Source organism: Vigna angularis, chromosome 4, assembly GCF_016808095.1.
Source record: "Vigna angularis cultivar LongXiaoDou No.4 chromosome 4, ASM1680809v1, whole genome shotgun sequence".
NCBI lineage: Eukaryota > Viridiplantae > Streptophyta > Magnoliopsida > Fabales > Fabaceae > Vigna > Vigna angularis.
Genome location: NC_068973.1, coordinates 10,623,505 through 10,640,611, shown reverse-complemented (window position 1 = coordinate 10,640,611; position 17,107 = coordinate 10,623,505). Strand labels below are relative to the sequence as shown.

Genomic DNA, 17,107 nt, shown 5'->3' with positions numbered 1-17,107 from the left:
TGTGTTTATGGGTTTCAAAATCCAGTTTTTGAAATTGTTCATTGGATTTCAAAATCCAGTTCTATTTCCTTCAACAAAATGAATTATGAAATCTTGTTAACAATCAAACAATTATATAATGCAAGATACACTTACAAACGATCATTGAGAAGTTCAAGAACTAAATTACAATAGCTAATAATGTTGTTAGAACGTGACAAATATATTCATTGGAGTAGATGTATTGTTGCTTTGTTCTCTTATCCAACATGATTTGTTTAAAGAACTTGGCCAATGGCGTGATACACATGCAAGATTATTAGTAAGTTATGATCAAGTAGAAGAATTAAAGAAGTCTTTCTTAGTAGATTCACAATCAGAGGTACTTTCTCTTATACCTTATACTTTACTTAGACATTTTTTTCTATAACGATTTGTTTCATTAATTATAGTCTATTATGGACAAGTGGATGATTATACCAAATATAGGTTATGTTACTTCTAATCAATATAATGTCATCAATATGTTTGTCATTGGTTCAAATTATTATGATCTTTCCACTATGTTTTACACTACCTTCTGATTGTAGACAACATCGACTAATCAGTATAAGACATGTTCATGGTTCTCATTTTGTGCAGGTAAAGTAATTAGTTTTTTTACATTATGTAGCACTTTCATTTACTAATATTATCTTTACAGGTTCACCTACAAGAAGGTTGTCCTATATCAGTGATGATACCATATCGTCTAACAATTGTTACCCTGAGACTAGAGCGTGGTCATCCTTTTATGTTAGTAGGATGCAAACATTTGGAGAGTTGATGGGAATCATTACTAGATATATAGACTTGTAGTATGAATGATATTTGAATTATGTAACTTAATTTTATAAAGGAAAATATATTTTTGTCAAGCATTAATTATAGAGATTAATTATAGATATTAATACGAAGTTCAAAACAACATAAAACATAATAAATACATTACTAATACATGCAAACATCTATCCATGTAGATGGATGTCAACCTTATACAATACAATCTTCTCTATTGTAGAGGGCACATTCTTCAGACACCTCACAAGTTATTTGTAACGCCTCGTGAATCTGTGATGGCATACCTTCTAACCAAAACCAAGCATCTTCAATAAGATTAAGAGTCATCTGTGGAAGGTGGATATAAACTCTCTCTTGGGTCATCATGGAGCTTTTAGTAGAGTAGAATAAATTGGGCCTTGTATTTTGTGCCAAGTAGTTTATGATTTATTTTAGGCTCTATATTTTGGGTCAAATAGTCTATGATTTATTTTAGGCCTTGTATTTTTGGGCAAAGTAGTCTAGGATTTATTTTAGACCTTGTATTTTGGGTCAAGTAGTGTAAGATTTTTGGACCACTTGAGTCAACAAAGCCCAAGGCCCAATGTTGACCCAAAGTGGATGTCCATAAGCTTAGGTTGACCATGTGGTCAAAGTTTTTAATCTAGCTTGGCGGACAAGAGTGTAGGATATCCTAACTATGTGAGTGTGGTCATGTGTCATGCTATCATTGGAAAAGATCTCACATAGTTAGTGGTCACGTCATAGTAGCCACATGTCCTCCTCCTATTAGAGAGGATTTTGCCTTTGTCTCCAAGTTAGGTCAATGTAGTGTTTTTAAGATTTGCTTCTACATTTTGGAGATACTCTTAGCTTATAAATATATGTGTTCTCCCTTGTATTCACACTTTGATATTAGTAATGAAATGCTGCCAAAATATTGAGTCATTTTATTACTATCTAATTTCAAGGTTAAAGCATCTTAGGTGGTCTCCTCTATTAAGTTTTATAGATGAGGATGTTCATTGGGACAATGAGACCTGAGCTCAACCATATAAAGGATTGACATCACTCTTTATCCAAAATCTTAAGACAATGGATTAATGGGTTTTCATCTTCATATGATGCTTCACTTTCTCATTTTTACCAAATGTGAAACTTAGACTCATACTTGAATTCCCAACAAACCACATTCCTCTAGAGTTGGCCTAACCTTTCCAAGAACACCATCAAAACACCACCACATCACCATTAAAGCATCAAAGGCCATGAGTCTCACCCCTTATCCTCAATAACTTTTGCACCCTCATCCTTACCATAACATCTCTTCTAGTTTTGATTCAACCTAGATTGAGGAAATTGTTATCATTTGATAATTAGAACTTAAGTTATTTTTGTTTGTCCTTGTATTTTTCTAACATTTTCTTGTTGTAACTATCATTAAATGGTCCAAATCTAGTTTCCTTACACACAAAATCATTTTGACAGTAAACATTAACAATTTTCAAAATTATACTGCATCTATCTCATATTCAAAACGGAGAGAGGAAACAGCAACGTTTGGCTTGAACCGCTACATCTATTTGTATTTCAGCATGGATATTTTAATTTAAGTAAATAAGTGAAAATATAAAGAAAATTTGTAACAAAAGTGAAATTATTAAATTTAATAATTGAAAATATAAATTGATAGTTTATGGAATGATATTCACTTTGTATATTATAATTAATTAATAAACAAATGAAATAAGTGTTATAGACAATCTACAAGAATGGTTAATTGATCTTAAGCAACAAGGAAATCAACACGCTAACAGATGAAAAACTGAATTCTTTAATGGACATTTCTTTTTGAGAAAGCTGCAATAAATTTAATAACTTTAAAAATTACTTAATACACGGAAAGCATGGATTCCATTTTGAGAAAACTACAACAATTTGACTAACTTTAGTCATTTAATACATGGAGAACATGGATTCTTTAAATGATCATTCCTTCTTGAGAAAGCTACAATCTTTTACTACCTTCGGACACGTCAATTATAAGGTTTTCGTTGGCTTCTTCTCAGCAACTTCAGAGTACCATGATTTCCACGCATCCATGTAGTGAGAGAATAGATCTCTCAAAGCTGCATCACAAAATACACATACATCAAATAAATTTAATTTACAAAAATAAAATTGCTATGACGGTACATTGAAATGGAAAGTATAAATCTTTCAATTGTTGTAACCCAATTCCATACTACTACAGAAAATCAAAGACATTTATACTTTGCATCAAAACTTTAACTTATTTAATTCAATTGTTTCCTGAACATCTTTTGACTAGCTTCAATCACAACATAATGTAAAAATCTCAACCGGACCGACCATATTTCAACTCAACCTCAACCTGAACATATTCAAATTTGATCATGGCTTGATGAGTATGTTAAACTTTATCCGAACAAAGCATCTCAATTTAAACTTGGTCAAGTCATATTCAACCCGCTCGTGATGAAAGGCATAATCAATAAGAACCGAAGCATCACATTTTCAATTCAGTCTACACCAAGACATATTTGGTTCAATCTCAGTCAAGATATTTTTAACTTGATCAAAGTTAAAATATCTTCAACTCAGTTTCTGTTAATTTATATTTCGGTTTTCTCCTTTATGACATCTTCGACTCATTCCCTAAAACAAGTTCATGGTTTGATACCAATTTAAAAATTAGTCAATAATTTAAAATCAAACCGATTAAAAATATCATATTTGATCTTAAATTCAATCATTAATTGAATTGCATGGGATATGGATATGGACTCAATTTTTATCCATGTACACACATCTTTTTATATTTAATGCGTACGACACATCTCCAAACTAAGCATTAATGTTTTAGTTTGACAACTATGCAATCAATGGACTTTCCATATAACATTAAAAAAGGCAAATCATTAGGAATGATCATAAAGTTGCTAGATTTATTAAGAGTGTTAGTGGTAGGGCGTTAGAATCTTATTACAAGTTATAAGACTTCCTAAATTAAGAGTACGAGATTTTAATGTAGAGTTTACAAGGTCTCAGACTCTTCGACTACAACCACCTTCTGTAGTGCAATTTGTAGGCTTTATCAATTTAATTGTTAGAAAGAAATGAACTGGACCAAATCAGTTGCATGCTAATTTTTCTTCCCTATAAAATACTAATTAGTAGATATCTATCATACAAGGCGAGAACATGGTATACAGGGTGAATTCTTGTGGAATTATGCTGTCAGTTGTTAAGATGAAAGGAATTATGCTGTTCCTAATAATTTACCATCAAAACTATGAAGAAAACTAAAGAGATAATAAAAAGAACAAGACTGGCATTTCTTTATTGATAATACCTGAATACAATGGAAACCCTGCATAACAAACCTAATAAATAACCTAGTTGTGCCATCATGTAAAAGTTAGGAAATAAAATGAAACTATTTACGAGATAATAATTTAGTTCTATCCTTCATAAATATGATTGAATCATTGGGCACCCTGCTTAAAATATCCATGCCCCTCCAAAACGATTCTCACTGTAACTAACTCATCCTACCCAACCTATCAATGCCCCTCTAAAATGATGTTGACGTCACCAACTGTGACAAAAATCTCTCCTACTATCTCATCATTCTTCGCACTCTGTAAATTTGCACTAGCTTTGGACCTACTATTCTAAACCCTCCATAATTTGGGTTCATAAAACAATTGGTTAACGAGAGCAGTATTCAGGTCTCTATCAGGATCTCAATGGTGGACCATCGAACAACCAACCATAGTAATCGAACTCCTATCATTACAGAGAACATGCCCTGCTCTTCACTTTCAGTCTATTGGAACTCAGGCACCAACCTACTTGCAAGTTGCAAACATCTACCCACTGCATACCACACATGTTGACCCTCTAAAAAGAATTATAAATAGGGTTGCCTATAAGGTAAACGTGCAAACTAAAACAAATATTTAATTTTTTCATTCTTTTCCACAAAAAGGCTTATAATTAACAAAGCCAATAAATGAACTTGTTAAATATAAATCATTCTAAATTTCCATCTACCAACTTGAAGTTTGACATCAAAGGGACAGAAAATATTTTAGACTTTTTTTTCTTATAAACATAGTACATATATAAAAATCAGTTTCCATTTCAGAAGGTTAAGCAGGGTACTGGTGCAATTATGATTTGTAATTCAACAATATGCAAGTAGATTTACTTGACATTCGGAGAAACAAGAGAACATGATTTCAGAAGAAACTAAATACTGTAGTCAAAGTTACGGTCTTTGTTTCACATTAGCTAATAAAATTGCAACTTTACACTTAGTAAGTCACATTTACAGTCGTAGTTCAAACAAAACACAGTAGAGTCTACTATTTTTTTGCCGTAACAAATGAAGGATAAATTTACATCTAGTACAACTGTTCTTATGCAGATATACAAAACAAAATTCCATATCTATTAAGCAGGGGAGGATTACCTAGATACCTTGGTTTTGATACTGAGGACGATGAACCTGTGCGAGGCTGTCCCAGTCATGCACCTGATTCCCGCTATTATTTTCAGAGGTTCCGACTTTGGGCACATAAGCTGGAGCGAAAGGACCAAATTGATAGCCCTTTGAAGTTTGTTTTGCATCTTTTTCAAAGTTGCTTCTGTCGAGCTGTACTCTGTAACTGATATTTTCTTGTTGATTTTGCATTTTACAGGTGAGGCCATCCAAGAGAAAATCAGTTTTGCTCCTTTTAAAACTTGTGTTTGTGATGTCAGTTCCAAACTTTCTTTTCCCTGGCTCGTTGAAATTTGAATTGTGAGCTAAGTCAACTGATTCACTCCATGCTTTACCTCTCCATCCCAACCATCTAAATGCTGGTTTTCTTGTATTTGTTGTATGGGTCTGCATCCATAGCAAACTCATCTTAAGACTACTGTAATTCAGTTGGATACAGAAAGCTGCAGAGCCAACTTTAAATGGTGAAAAAGTAAAACACTGCTTTTCTAAGATTCTAAGAGGAAAATTGAAGTGCACCGAGGAGAATATCACCTTCTCGATTAGGTTCATGGAGGATAACACATTTGCAATATCATATAGGCGTCTGACTTTAGCTGAAAGGCCAGTATCATACAAATAAAAACTCAGAAAGTTAAATTCTTCCTTTGTCAAACCATGATGAACAAGCATAAGGGTGTAAATGGAAGAGTTTACATCTTACGACAAACAATTAGGTAAGTGTTTGAGAAATAGGTAATCAAATCGGGATTCAAATAACGAGTCGTCAAGCTATTTTTTAAAAGACTGAAATATTACTTTAATATATCATACAGATAACATATAGTTTTCAATGTAAACAATTTCAATTAAAAATAAATACAACAATTTAAGCAGAAAACAATAATTTTCATTTTTAGTGAAGTATATACGTAATACAATAAAAACGAAAATAAATATTTATGAATAAAAGTAAACAAATGGATTAAATTAGATAAGACCCTCTAGAATCTTTTTATTTCAACTTATCTAGTTTCAAAATCTGTTTCTTCTAAAATCAAAGAAATCATACTTATATACCGTATCTTAATTGAATTGCATATAATGATCAAAAAATTTATTTTTATCATATCCAGTTATATTCATTTATAGACAATTTAGATATTCATATATATGTAGATACGCATATAAAATACTATTAACAATTTTTTTCTACAGAAACTCTTTAACTGGAAAGTCATATAAAATAACACTATTAGATATATATTGTTTAACTGGAAAGTCATATAAAATAACTATTATGATAACCTTAGTTTAGAAGAATGGAAACAAAACGACTAAATAACTGTATGGATTACTGGCATTGAATGAGTGAGTGGCAAATAAAGTAGTGAAATAACAAAATAAGATAAGTTTACAAGTGTTTTTTCAATTCCTTTTCATTTAAAAATTTAAAATGGCGTAACTTTTTAATATTTTTCACGAAACTAGGAGAAAAAATATAAATTGTTGAACCGTAACAACGATAATAACTTAAGAGATTCATTTATGATACAATTAAATTGTATCAATTATTAATCTTAGATTCTCCAACTATAGAAAACTAATAAGATTAACTTATGATCTGTCCATGAACAGTCTTTGACTTATTTTAATAAATTTTTCAAAATAACTCATGAAAATGATTTGCTATCTATATATAAGAAAAAAACTAGCACCATTCTCTAAGACGCACATCTAAACACACTCGTTTCTATTAACTGAAACTTACTAAACATAACTAAATTTTGTCTCACTTTTTTCTAATAAGTCTTATACATGCTTTGTAGTTCAAACAAATTTTAACCAATAATAGAATGTGTTAGAAAGTGTATTGACAGCCCTCGTACACATAAAAATAGTTTACACATTAATACCTGTATTAGAAGCACTTTGTTATACGAGTGCTTAATTAAGATATTTACCAAGCCATACCAGAGTTTAGTATCACTTACTCCTCATTATTGATGTATTAGCATTTCCAAGCAACAGCTTTGCAGCTTCGTCAAGGGAGATCATTTCGATCTGAAAAGTATGTTGTTAAAAATGTCAACATATATTAATATGCTATAAAGTTAGAATATCCGAGAAAAATTCGATAAATTAGCGACACTCACACTAGAGCAGATAAAAAGCTTAACAAAATTCTGAGTAAGCAATGCCAGAGATTTTTCCCTTCTGTTTTCTGCAATGGCAAATACCACAACAACCTTTAGATTTCATATTTCAAAGAAAATAAATACCAATAACATACTATCTAAATTGCGTCACCAAACCACACCCGTTTAAAGTCCACACGATTATGATAAAGATTGAAGGTATATTATAAGTGGTAAAGCATCCTTGCCATCAACAAATAAAACAGCTACGCCAATAACGTAGTCTCCTATTTAGGGATTGAATTACGTGTTTATTTGAAAGAATGTTGGCAAAATGTTGGTTAAAATTAATATTCAAGTGATATGATTTATGCTTGGATTTTTGCATCCAAAAAACTTTTAATAAAATTCAATATAACTTTTTTATCAAACACAAAAACTACGTAAATTTGATACGACTCAGAATTAATTTTAAGCTCAATTAAATCCTTAATGTGAAACTAAACATGTAAACATGTACCTAAAATCACATTAACTGATTAACGTGATTCTGAAGAAATCAACATGAAACCAAACACGCACGATTCGACCTTGGAATCCATTTCTGTTCATAAAAATGAGGCAGTATATTAAAAACTTTTGGCAATTATTTTTATTTGTAAGAGAAAAACCTTATTAATAACCAACAATAATGTTAAGAAATCTCCTCAGCTCCCATGTCGAACGTCACAAAATAATCACCTATTTTCTCTGTTCAATACCTCTTCTGTTATTTTTCTTTAAAAAAACTCAAATTGGGTATTTCTACTCTGACAGTCATATGATTGGTCACTTATCAGCTTGCTGACCCACTATAGCTTTGGAAAAAGTGGATCGATCTCAGTCATTCTTCTGATTTCAATGTTTAACAGTTTTAATATATAAATTGAGGGGGAAAGATTGCATGAAAACCAGAAAGGTGGGATAACTAAGTGAACAGGGTGCAGTTGCTTATTAAACCTTGCAGCATCTACTTCCTGAGACAACATGCCACAGACATGTATTTTTCACAATAACATTCACAATGGCAAATAAATATTTATAACATATTTATTGAAGTGAAAATTAAAAACCAACGCAGCCAATGATTTTTAAATCAGCAAAATATTCGGAAGCAAAAAGAAAAAAATAATAAAAATACCATTCTTAGAAGATAGACCAAGAGCGGTGGAATCAGGAATTTCCTTGTCATTCTGACTTTCAGTATTGACAATGGGAGAAGTTTCCTCCTCATCCTCATCGTCAGACACCTAAACCAACAACAACAATTCGACACTAAATTAGTCATTAACCCCAAAACTACGAAATAAAATCGTAAAATGAAAACACCAAAGGCAGTTCTCTCACTTTCGCGCTGTCATTGGAGTCATCAAAAGATCCAGGATTCTCTTTCAAACCATCTTCCTACAAAAACCTAAAATAAACATCAAATCTTAAACGCCAATAGTCCAACACAGTCATTTAATTTCGGAAGAAAAACAACCTTGAGTTCTTGCAAAGCCTCGGGAATCGCAGAAAAGCCTTTCCAGGTATACTGATTCTTAGCTTTTCTGGCCAGCACCTGAAATATAAAAACCAAGAATTTAAAAAAAAAAACAAGAAAACATAAAGCAAGCACAAAACCTTGTAAGCGATCGAATACAAACCCCGACGCTCTCTAGGACATTGACGATGTCGTAGATCCGGCGTCTCTCAACACCTAATCGCGATGCGGCGTCATCGAGACCAATTAAGCGGACGCCATCTCTGTTGTAAAGCCTGAGAAAACTGCAAGATGAAGAAGCGCGTGAGAAGTAAAGGATGAAATTGAATTGGATAGAAGCAATTGAGAGTAACAGTGAGAAAGAGACTTGGTACACAATAAGCCGAGTGATTTCTGCTTTCGGCTATAGGTGTGGTGGGTTGAGGAGGTAGACATGGAAGTGCAGGAGCATCGACCAGGATGGATGGGTTAGGGTAGACTGTGGAGAGAGAAGAAGAGGTGTTGGGACGGCGGGATAATAGTGTTTAAAAAGCGGGAATCAACCACAAGACCCCACATTGTTTTTTTCTTCCTTATATATGAATCAGAACTACAGCCTATTATATTTAACTAAGTTTTAAATTTAAAAAACTTATGTTACTTTATGCGTGATTAGGTTTCTGTACAACATAAGCGTGTTGCGGTGTCATCAATCATGTCTAGCGGCCGAATCTCAGCACAAGATCATTTTTATCTATAAAAAAAGTGTTTTCTTTAGTCAAATATTTATATACCATATTTTAATTTATTTATATTAATTACTTATTATGACACATGAATTTAAATTATATATTCTCTATTAACATTATTATTTATATAGTTCTGAGATATTAATTATAATTTTAAGATTTTATATGGTTTTTTTCTAATACAAAAAGTTAATAGATAAATAAAATATAATTTACTATTACTCAATTAACATGTGCTTTTTTCATAATTTTCATAATTTGCAAAAAGAATAACTTACAAATCAATTTTTTGAAAATTATATATAATTTTAATGAAAAATTGTCACGCAAACACAACTTTTCCTTTATCTTATTCATTATTTTCTGTATAGAGTCAAGGACATAAAAAAAAAGTATTACCGGAGTTTGATTCTTTGAAAGTTGTACATCTGTTTTTTAGTTGGTACATTTTAGCAATGTGTATCGGGTTTTAGTAAACAATAATACCCTTATATATCATGGATTCTAAGTTTTAAGGTTAAGGGTATTGTAATAATTTTCATTCTCAAAACTAAAAAAAACCACCAAACCCTTACTCACCTCCTCATTCCTCTCAATCATTTTTCTTTCATCTCTCTCACTCCAACATTTTATCTGTAGTCCTAGTCCAACTGAAAAAAATCAGAAACACTGGTTGTTAAACAATCTTACAAAAAATGATTTTATAATGAGTTTTCATTTTATAATTTTTATCTTATCTAATTTTATCCAATTTTCACAAGCATAAAGGAATTGGTAATTGACCTGGAAAAAATCAAAAATATTCGTTAAACAATTTCTTACAAAAAATGATTTTATAATGAGTTTTCATTTTATAATTTTTGTCTTTATCTAACCTGGAAAAAATAAGAAACACTCGTTAAACAATTTCTTACAAAAAAAATGATTTTATAATGAGTTTTCATTTTATAATTTTTGTTGTATATAATTTTATCAAATTTTCAGAAGCATAATGACATCCTAAGGAATTGCTAACTGGCCTGGAGGGTTTTTTTAGAGATGATGATTCAACTCTAAAATGAATCAACTCTTTACAAAGGCAAATTGTTTAACGACAAGTGTTATGATTTTTTCAATTGGGGCTACAATAGGGATGACAGAGAAAAGGTTTGAGTGAGAGGGGGTTTCTTTTTTTTAGTTTTGAGAATGAAAATTATTAAAATACCGTTAACCTTAAAAGTTAGAATTCATGATATATAAGAGTATTTTTGTCTACTAAAACTCGATACACATTACTAAAATGTACAGACTGAAAAACAAGCATACGCGTTAGCAAACCCTATATATATATATATATATATATATATATATATATATATATATATACTTCATTATTATTCTTTTTTATTATTCTATTATTACTTTTAATATTTGAATTCTATTATTCTTATCTTCTTCGTAATAATTAATAATTATATCATAATGATTATGTCAATTAATATTTTAGTGTAGTAAAAACTGTTATAACTATTTTATTGTCATTATTTTAATATTTTGATTCTGATTGTTATAAGTAGAGTTGTTAAAACGGTCCCGTCCGATCATAATTGGAGAAGAATGAAATAAAGACAACCTTAGAGACACAAACGACAAGCAAACAACTGTTCGACGAACAAATGACGACACAATAAGCGAAAGGTGGCACCACGAGTAGTGAGGGATGTAGTGAGGAACAACAATGACCCATTCTATTCGCGATGAGTTTTCCATTTTTAGTTTCATACACCAAACGAATATGGTTGTTGTCGTTTTGGGTTTAAAAAAATTATCCTCTGAACTCTCCAACTCGATTGCGAACTCTTGAGTTTGGGTGAGTTGATAAAGTTCACTTTCGATTCTACCGAGTTTACACCAAAAACGAGTTTACTTCCGAGTGTAGAAACACAAACTCGTACGAGTTAACGAGTTAACTCACAAGTTTGATAACCTTAGGCGGTAGCATATTTATTGCGGTAATCTTGGTAACCTGTGTACACAACACCAGTAATGAGTTCCATATGTGCCCCCCACCCAATAAGGGCATTCTTCTGCAATGCGTGCATCTTTAACCATTCCTAACAGCTTGTGAGATGCTTTGGTGTGGAAAATTTTCTTAATTTGAGCTTCTTGCTCAGGTCTCTACTACACGTTTTGCTGCTATAGTAGCTGATGTTAAAATAGACTTAATATACATCAATACAAAATGAGAATTAGTTTCATGATGTTTTTACCTTAAATCGCTGCCATAATGATTCTCTATATTCTAGTGGTATTACTCCCCATGGTTGCCAAGGGTGAAGAAACTATTGCTTAATAGACCTTGTGGTGGTCTTACAAGCAACTATAGAAAGAAGAAACTTAAATATATATACATAAAAGTTAACAAATTTAAGGCAAAGTAAAACAAACCATGTAATTCAAATTAGTTAGAAAGATAATATGGTATTACCCTCGACTATAAGGTTCAATGGTCGGTCAATCATGGAAAGAATGGTCAACTACATCAGCAGCCTGACTAAGATCATCGAATGACTGATGTGTATTTCTAAGCACACCCCATTTGGCACTTCCATAACTATTAGTTTTACCTCCTCACTTGTTTGATGACCCGTCCACGTACAGGGTTCATTGTTGATTGATTGGTTCACTTTGTGCTCCCTATAGCTCAATTATGAAATCGGCTAAGTGTTGACCTTTGATTGAACCTCTTGGCTTGAACCTAAGACCAACTTCTAACAACTCTACTGCTTAAGCAACTTTACTTGTCTGATCAAGTTTCTTGAGAATTTTTGGAAGCTTCTCATGTCGAGGATTGTCACACACTTGTTTTGATTGGGTTCCAAGTTCTGAGAGGTCAACATGAATTAGAGAAAGTTCCATGTTTTAATGCCAAATGCACACTTGGTTAGGTTTAGACACATGTTGCATGTTTGAATCTTATAAAGATTATTATGTTTAGGTTAAATGAAAAATTAATTATTAATATTGTTTTTATCATCTTAAAAACTAATTTTAAATAAAATACATAACTTTATTATTTATTATAAAATTTGTAAGAGCCTAGAAAATAGTGTCGTTAGGCGATCATATACTCGCTGAGCGAAGTTAAAGTTAGAGAGCTACTGACTTTGTAGTTGTTGGGCGAGAAAAATCTCACTAGGCGAGGCAAAAATAAGAGAGTTCACTCAATTAATAGTCGTTGGGAGAGAATATACTTGCTGGGTAACTTTTGAGAGAATTTAAATGTGTAAGTTCTAGTGGTGGTTGAACGAGCAAATTTGGTGGCTGTGCGAGCAAATTTGGTGGTTGAGCAAGCAGATTTTGCAGTGGAGCGGAAGTATCATAATTTTAACTAAAAATTTGCATATATCTCTTATGATGTGTTTAATGTGTGTGATTGTGTGAATGTTAAAACAATGGTTGACTTATAATATGATTTGTGAATTATTAGAATCGATCCAAAGAGGAATTAGTTGTGGTATGTTTGTATGCTTTGACATGTGAGAGTTTTGAAAGTGGATATTTTAATATTCTACCAATTATTCAACTCATATAAAGATGAATAAGGTCAGGGTAGAGAATGGTAGTCTAAAATCAACTATATGTTTGATTTCATGATTGTGGTGAGTTACACATGTTGAACTAATATTGCATATGTTGGTATTGTCTTATGAAATTCCTTTTGAACACCAACTTAGCTTATTTTTTTATTTTTCTTTGTGTTGTTTTTCTTTTGTAATAATCACTTCACGGTATAAGCATATGATGAAGTAAGATTTGACATGCTTTGGATGGAAGATGAAAATTGTGAGGTGTATACATTTTATTTTTATCTTAGATGTTAAATATAATAACTCTTTGTTTTGAACAACTCTATTAATTTAGGTTGTTTTGTATATATTTTATATTGGTATAATTGTTACACTTGTATTAATATTTTATATGTTTTCTATCTATATGCTATATATTATAAGAATTTAAAATGTTTTATACTATTAGATGAGATGTTACAAAATTAATGAAAAATAATTAATAATTTAATTTTTTTTAAAATATGTTAAATAATTTGTGAAGATTATGAATCTTTAATAAATGTTAAATAATAATAAAATATAATATAATTTTTTGGTAGTTTTTAATGATTAAGATATAATAAAATATTATAAAAAAATAATTTTTGTGACGGTTTTTAACTGGTTAATATTTCTTTCTTCTCTCAAAATTACTAATGGTTAAAATATTTCTGTCTCTGTTTTTAACATAAGTAATTTTGATAATTATTTTTAATAGCTAAAGTTTTCATTTTAGTCACTAAAATTTATAATTTTAAAGGTCATAAATATTTTTTTTAAGTAGTAATAATAAATAAACAATGAGAGTTATAACTAGAGCTGTCAAAATGGGTCACAACCCGCGGGTCAATCCGGCCCACCACGGGTTTGAGCCGGATTGAGTTTGAAGAAATTGTATTTTTTTATGCGGGTTAGATTTCAACCCGGCTCATTTAAACTCGGCTCATGCGGGTTGAACCTGTGGTGGGCCCAACAACCCACCTACCTAATTTTATTTTATTAAAATTTTATTTTATAAAAAATATTTATTATTTTGTTTTTGTTTGAAAAAATTATTTAAGTTCATTTTCAAAATTAATTAAACATGTTGGGAGTTAAATTTGTTTAGATTTAAATTATAGAAAGTTTGTAATTTTTTATTTAAAATAATTGTAATTAAGTGAGCCAGTGAGCCAATCCATTTACCCACCAATCCGTAGTGGGTCGGGCCGGGTTCAAATTTTTCTAGCTTGCTAATAAATGAGTCGGGTTGGATTGGTTCACTAAGTGACAAACCCGTGATGGGTCATCTTCTTTATTCCCTAAAACTATATATCGTTGTTTAGAGGAAGGGATTTAGGGGATTTTATTGTAACATGTAATATTATATATATATATATATATATATATATATATATATCATATTCTATTTATTATATAATATTCTAATATGACAATATTGTTGTCCATCTTAAACAACAACTACAAACTCGTGACCAGGCTTATGATGAACTGAAACAAATATTTGAGAATCTAGAAAATATGGTCATGAGATTGTTGTCTTAAGAAGGACAAACTCAGTCCACCCATCACCCTCCCAACAACAACGCCCTCCAATCCAGCTCACCCTAGTGCAACCATCTCCCCCACCAATAATTACCTTCCCAGCAACAGCCTCAGCAGCACTAAGAAGAAGATAATGATTCAGAAGATTATGATGATTAAAAAGACTTTTTTTAGTTTTACTAACATTTACTTTAAGACTTATTTGTTTCTTATATGAATAACAGTATAACTATGTTTTTAATGATATGGTTTTCATTTATGATTGATTGCATTGTTTGAATTGCAACACTTGTCTGCATTATATGAATTGAGAAATACATCTACATTGATTATATTATGACAGGTTCATTGTGGTGGATAAAAAATGTTGTCCACTACACATGATTCTGTTTCAAACTTTACCGACGGACTAATTCGCTGATAATGTAACTCATTTTGTCATGTTATTATTGATGAATCATAGTTTTGATAATTATCGATATATTCGTCCCTAATTATCGATGAACAAACCATTGATAATTATCGACGATCATGATTTATCGGTAAATATTTTTGACAAGTTATTTATCAACATGTTTATGCTCATCAATAATTCGTCGAAAAATTGACATTATCGACGAATATCTTCTGTCAGTAAATCAAGTATTTTTTATAGTGAGCGTAAAGTACAATAAGTACTTGAATTCTCTTAGTCCATGATGAAAAGTTGTAGAGCTCAATAAATGAGAAAGTAAGAAAACAAAAAATATGCAGTCATAGAAAGGAAAAAAAGAAGATTCATAAAGAGGAGAAGAGAAAACTTCTTTATTAAAGGAAAGAAAAAAATACAATTAATTAACACTTTAAGAGTATTTGATACAAGAAAATATATAACTAAAGAAAAAAAAGAGCACATAGGACACAATAATAAGAGCAACACAAAAGAAAAAACAAGAGCAATGCTTTCAGTCCTCCTCAAGGTCGTTTCATTCCCAACTCGAATAGATAAACTTTTTACAAGTAAGGAGGTAAAAGTTTGGCAAATATATCAACAATATGTAACAAGTATGAGATAGGGATAAGCTTAAGGAAGCTATATGCAACCTTTCGTAAACAATGTGAATGTCAATCTCAATATATTTGGTATGTTCATGAAAGGCTTGATTAAAAGCAATTTGAATGGAAGACTAATTGTCACAATACAAAAATGTTGGTTGACAAAAGACATTTTAATTAAACATATAAATCCTTGACATGAGTTTTCAATCACAAATCTTTATGACAAACATAAAGATGAATTGTTTGTCAAAGATTGTTAAGATATGTTGAGATCGTTATTAATAGTTTTCTATGTACAAGTATAATATTTAGTAAAAGTGAAAGCTCTTAAGCTTCGCTAGACTCAAGAGACTTAGTTCACGTTAGTTTAAATTCTTTTAAGTTTCATGTGCTAGTTGATATAATAGTAAAAATGTTGTGAAATAAGCTGTTTGAGAAATTTTGGCATTTAATTAATTATTAAATATTGAGTCGAATTGTTGAAGTGGATTGTAATATTGTTGATTCTCAAAATGTGAAAAGCGATTTAATACTTGTGGAACATACTTTAATTGTATAAGTAATGAATTGAAGTAATCATTGAGTCAAACTGGTCTAATGAAAAATCTTAAAACCAACATCTCATTTTTGGCACGAGATACCATTTAAAAAACTCACTTTCAACCAATTTGAAACTTATATATATATATATATATATATATATATATATATATATAATACATATTTTGGTCCTTCGGTTTGTTAGATTTATTCAAAGTAGTTCTATCTTTTTTCAGATATTTACAATTGTCTTGTAAATACAGTTCATGTTGATCATTTTAGCTTACGGTGTTAAAAACGCTAATTACGTAATGTTCAACTTAGCCACTCACCCAATGAGTCAAAAAGTTGTGTTTTCTTAGGCTCTAAAAAAATGTGTATGATTTATGATGTGTGATGCCAAGAATGGTAAAGGTATGGAGCCATAATTTACTATTTTTGTGAGGATGTATGTGTAACCAAGTAAAACCAGGGGATTGAGCTATAATCTATTGTTTTTGTATGTGTGACTAAGTAGAACTATGTGATTAGTCATAATATGTATGAGTGTATGGTACAGTATTATGACAAGTATAAAATCTTCAAATCTATGGGCATGTGAATTTAAATAGTTAAATGAGATGCAAGTAGATACTTAAACCTAAATTGTTACACGAATGCAGAAGATACTTTAAAAAGAGGTTCTCAGTCGTGATAGA

The 17,107-nt window shown here is 30.8% G+C and overlaps 1 protein-coding gene across 2 annotated transcripts; it reads right to left on the bottom strand.

The window, feature by feature from the left end:
* Positions 1-2,641: 2,641 nt before the first annotated feature.
* On the bottom strand, positions 2,642-9,541 carry LOC108329950 (E2F transcription factor-like E2FE). Of its 2 annotated transcripts, none has more exons than XM_017564354.2 (10): positions 9,336-9,541; positions 9,132-9,252; positions 8,969-9,046; positions 8,833-8,889; positions 8,627-8,735; positions 7,465-7,532; positions 7,303-7,372; positions 5,864-5,925; positions 5,308-5,716; positions 2,642-2,927 (listed from the first exon to the last, which is right to left on the bottom strand). In XM_017564354.2, the coding sequence occupies exons 1-10, from the start codon at positions 9,401-9,403 to the stop codon at positions 2,839-2,841; spliced, it is 1,131 nt and encodes a 376-aa protein (XP_017419843.1). In that variant the 5' UTR covers positions 9,404-9,541; the 3' UTR covers positions 2,642-2,838. The 2 variants fall into 2 exon arrangements, with proteins under 2 accessions (XP_017419843.1, XP_017419844.1); XM_017564355.2 differs by having other exon boundaries at positions 5,300-5,716; positions 9,336-9,540.
* Between the last annotated feature and the right edge of the window lie 7,566 nt (positions 9,542-17,107).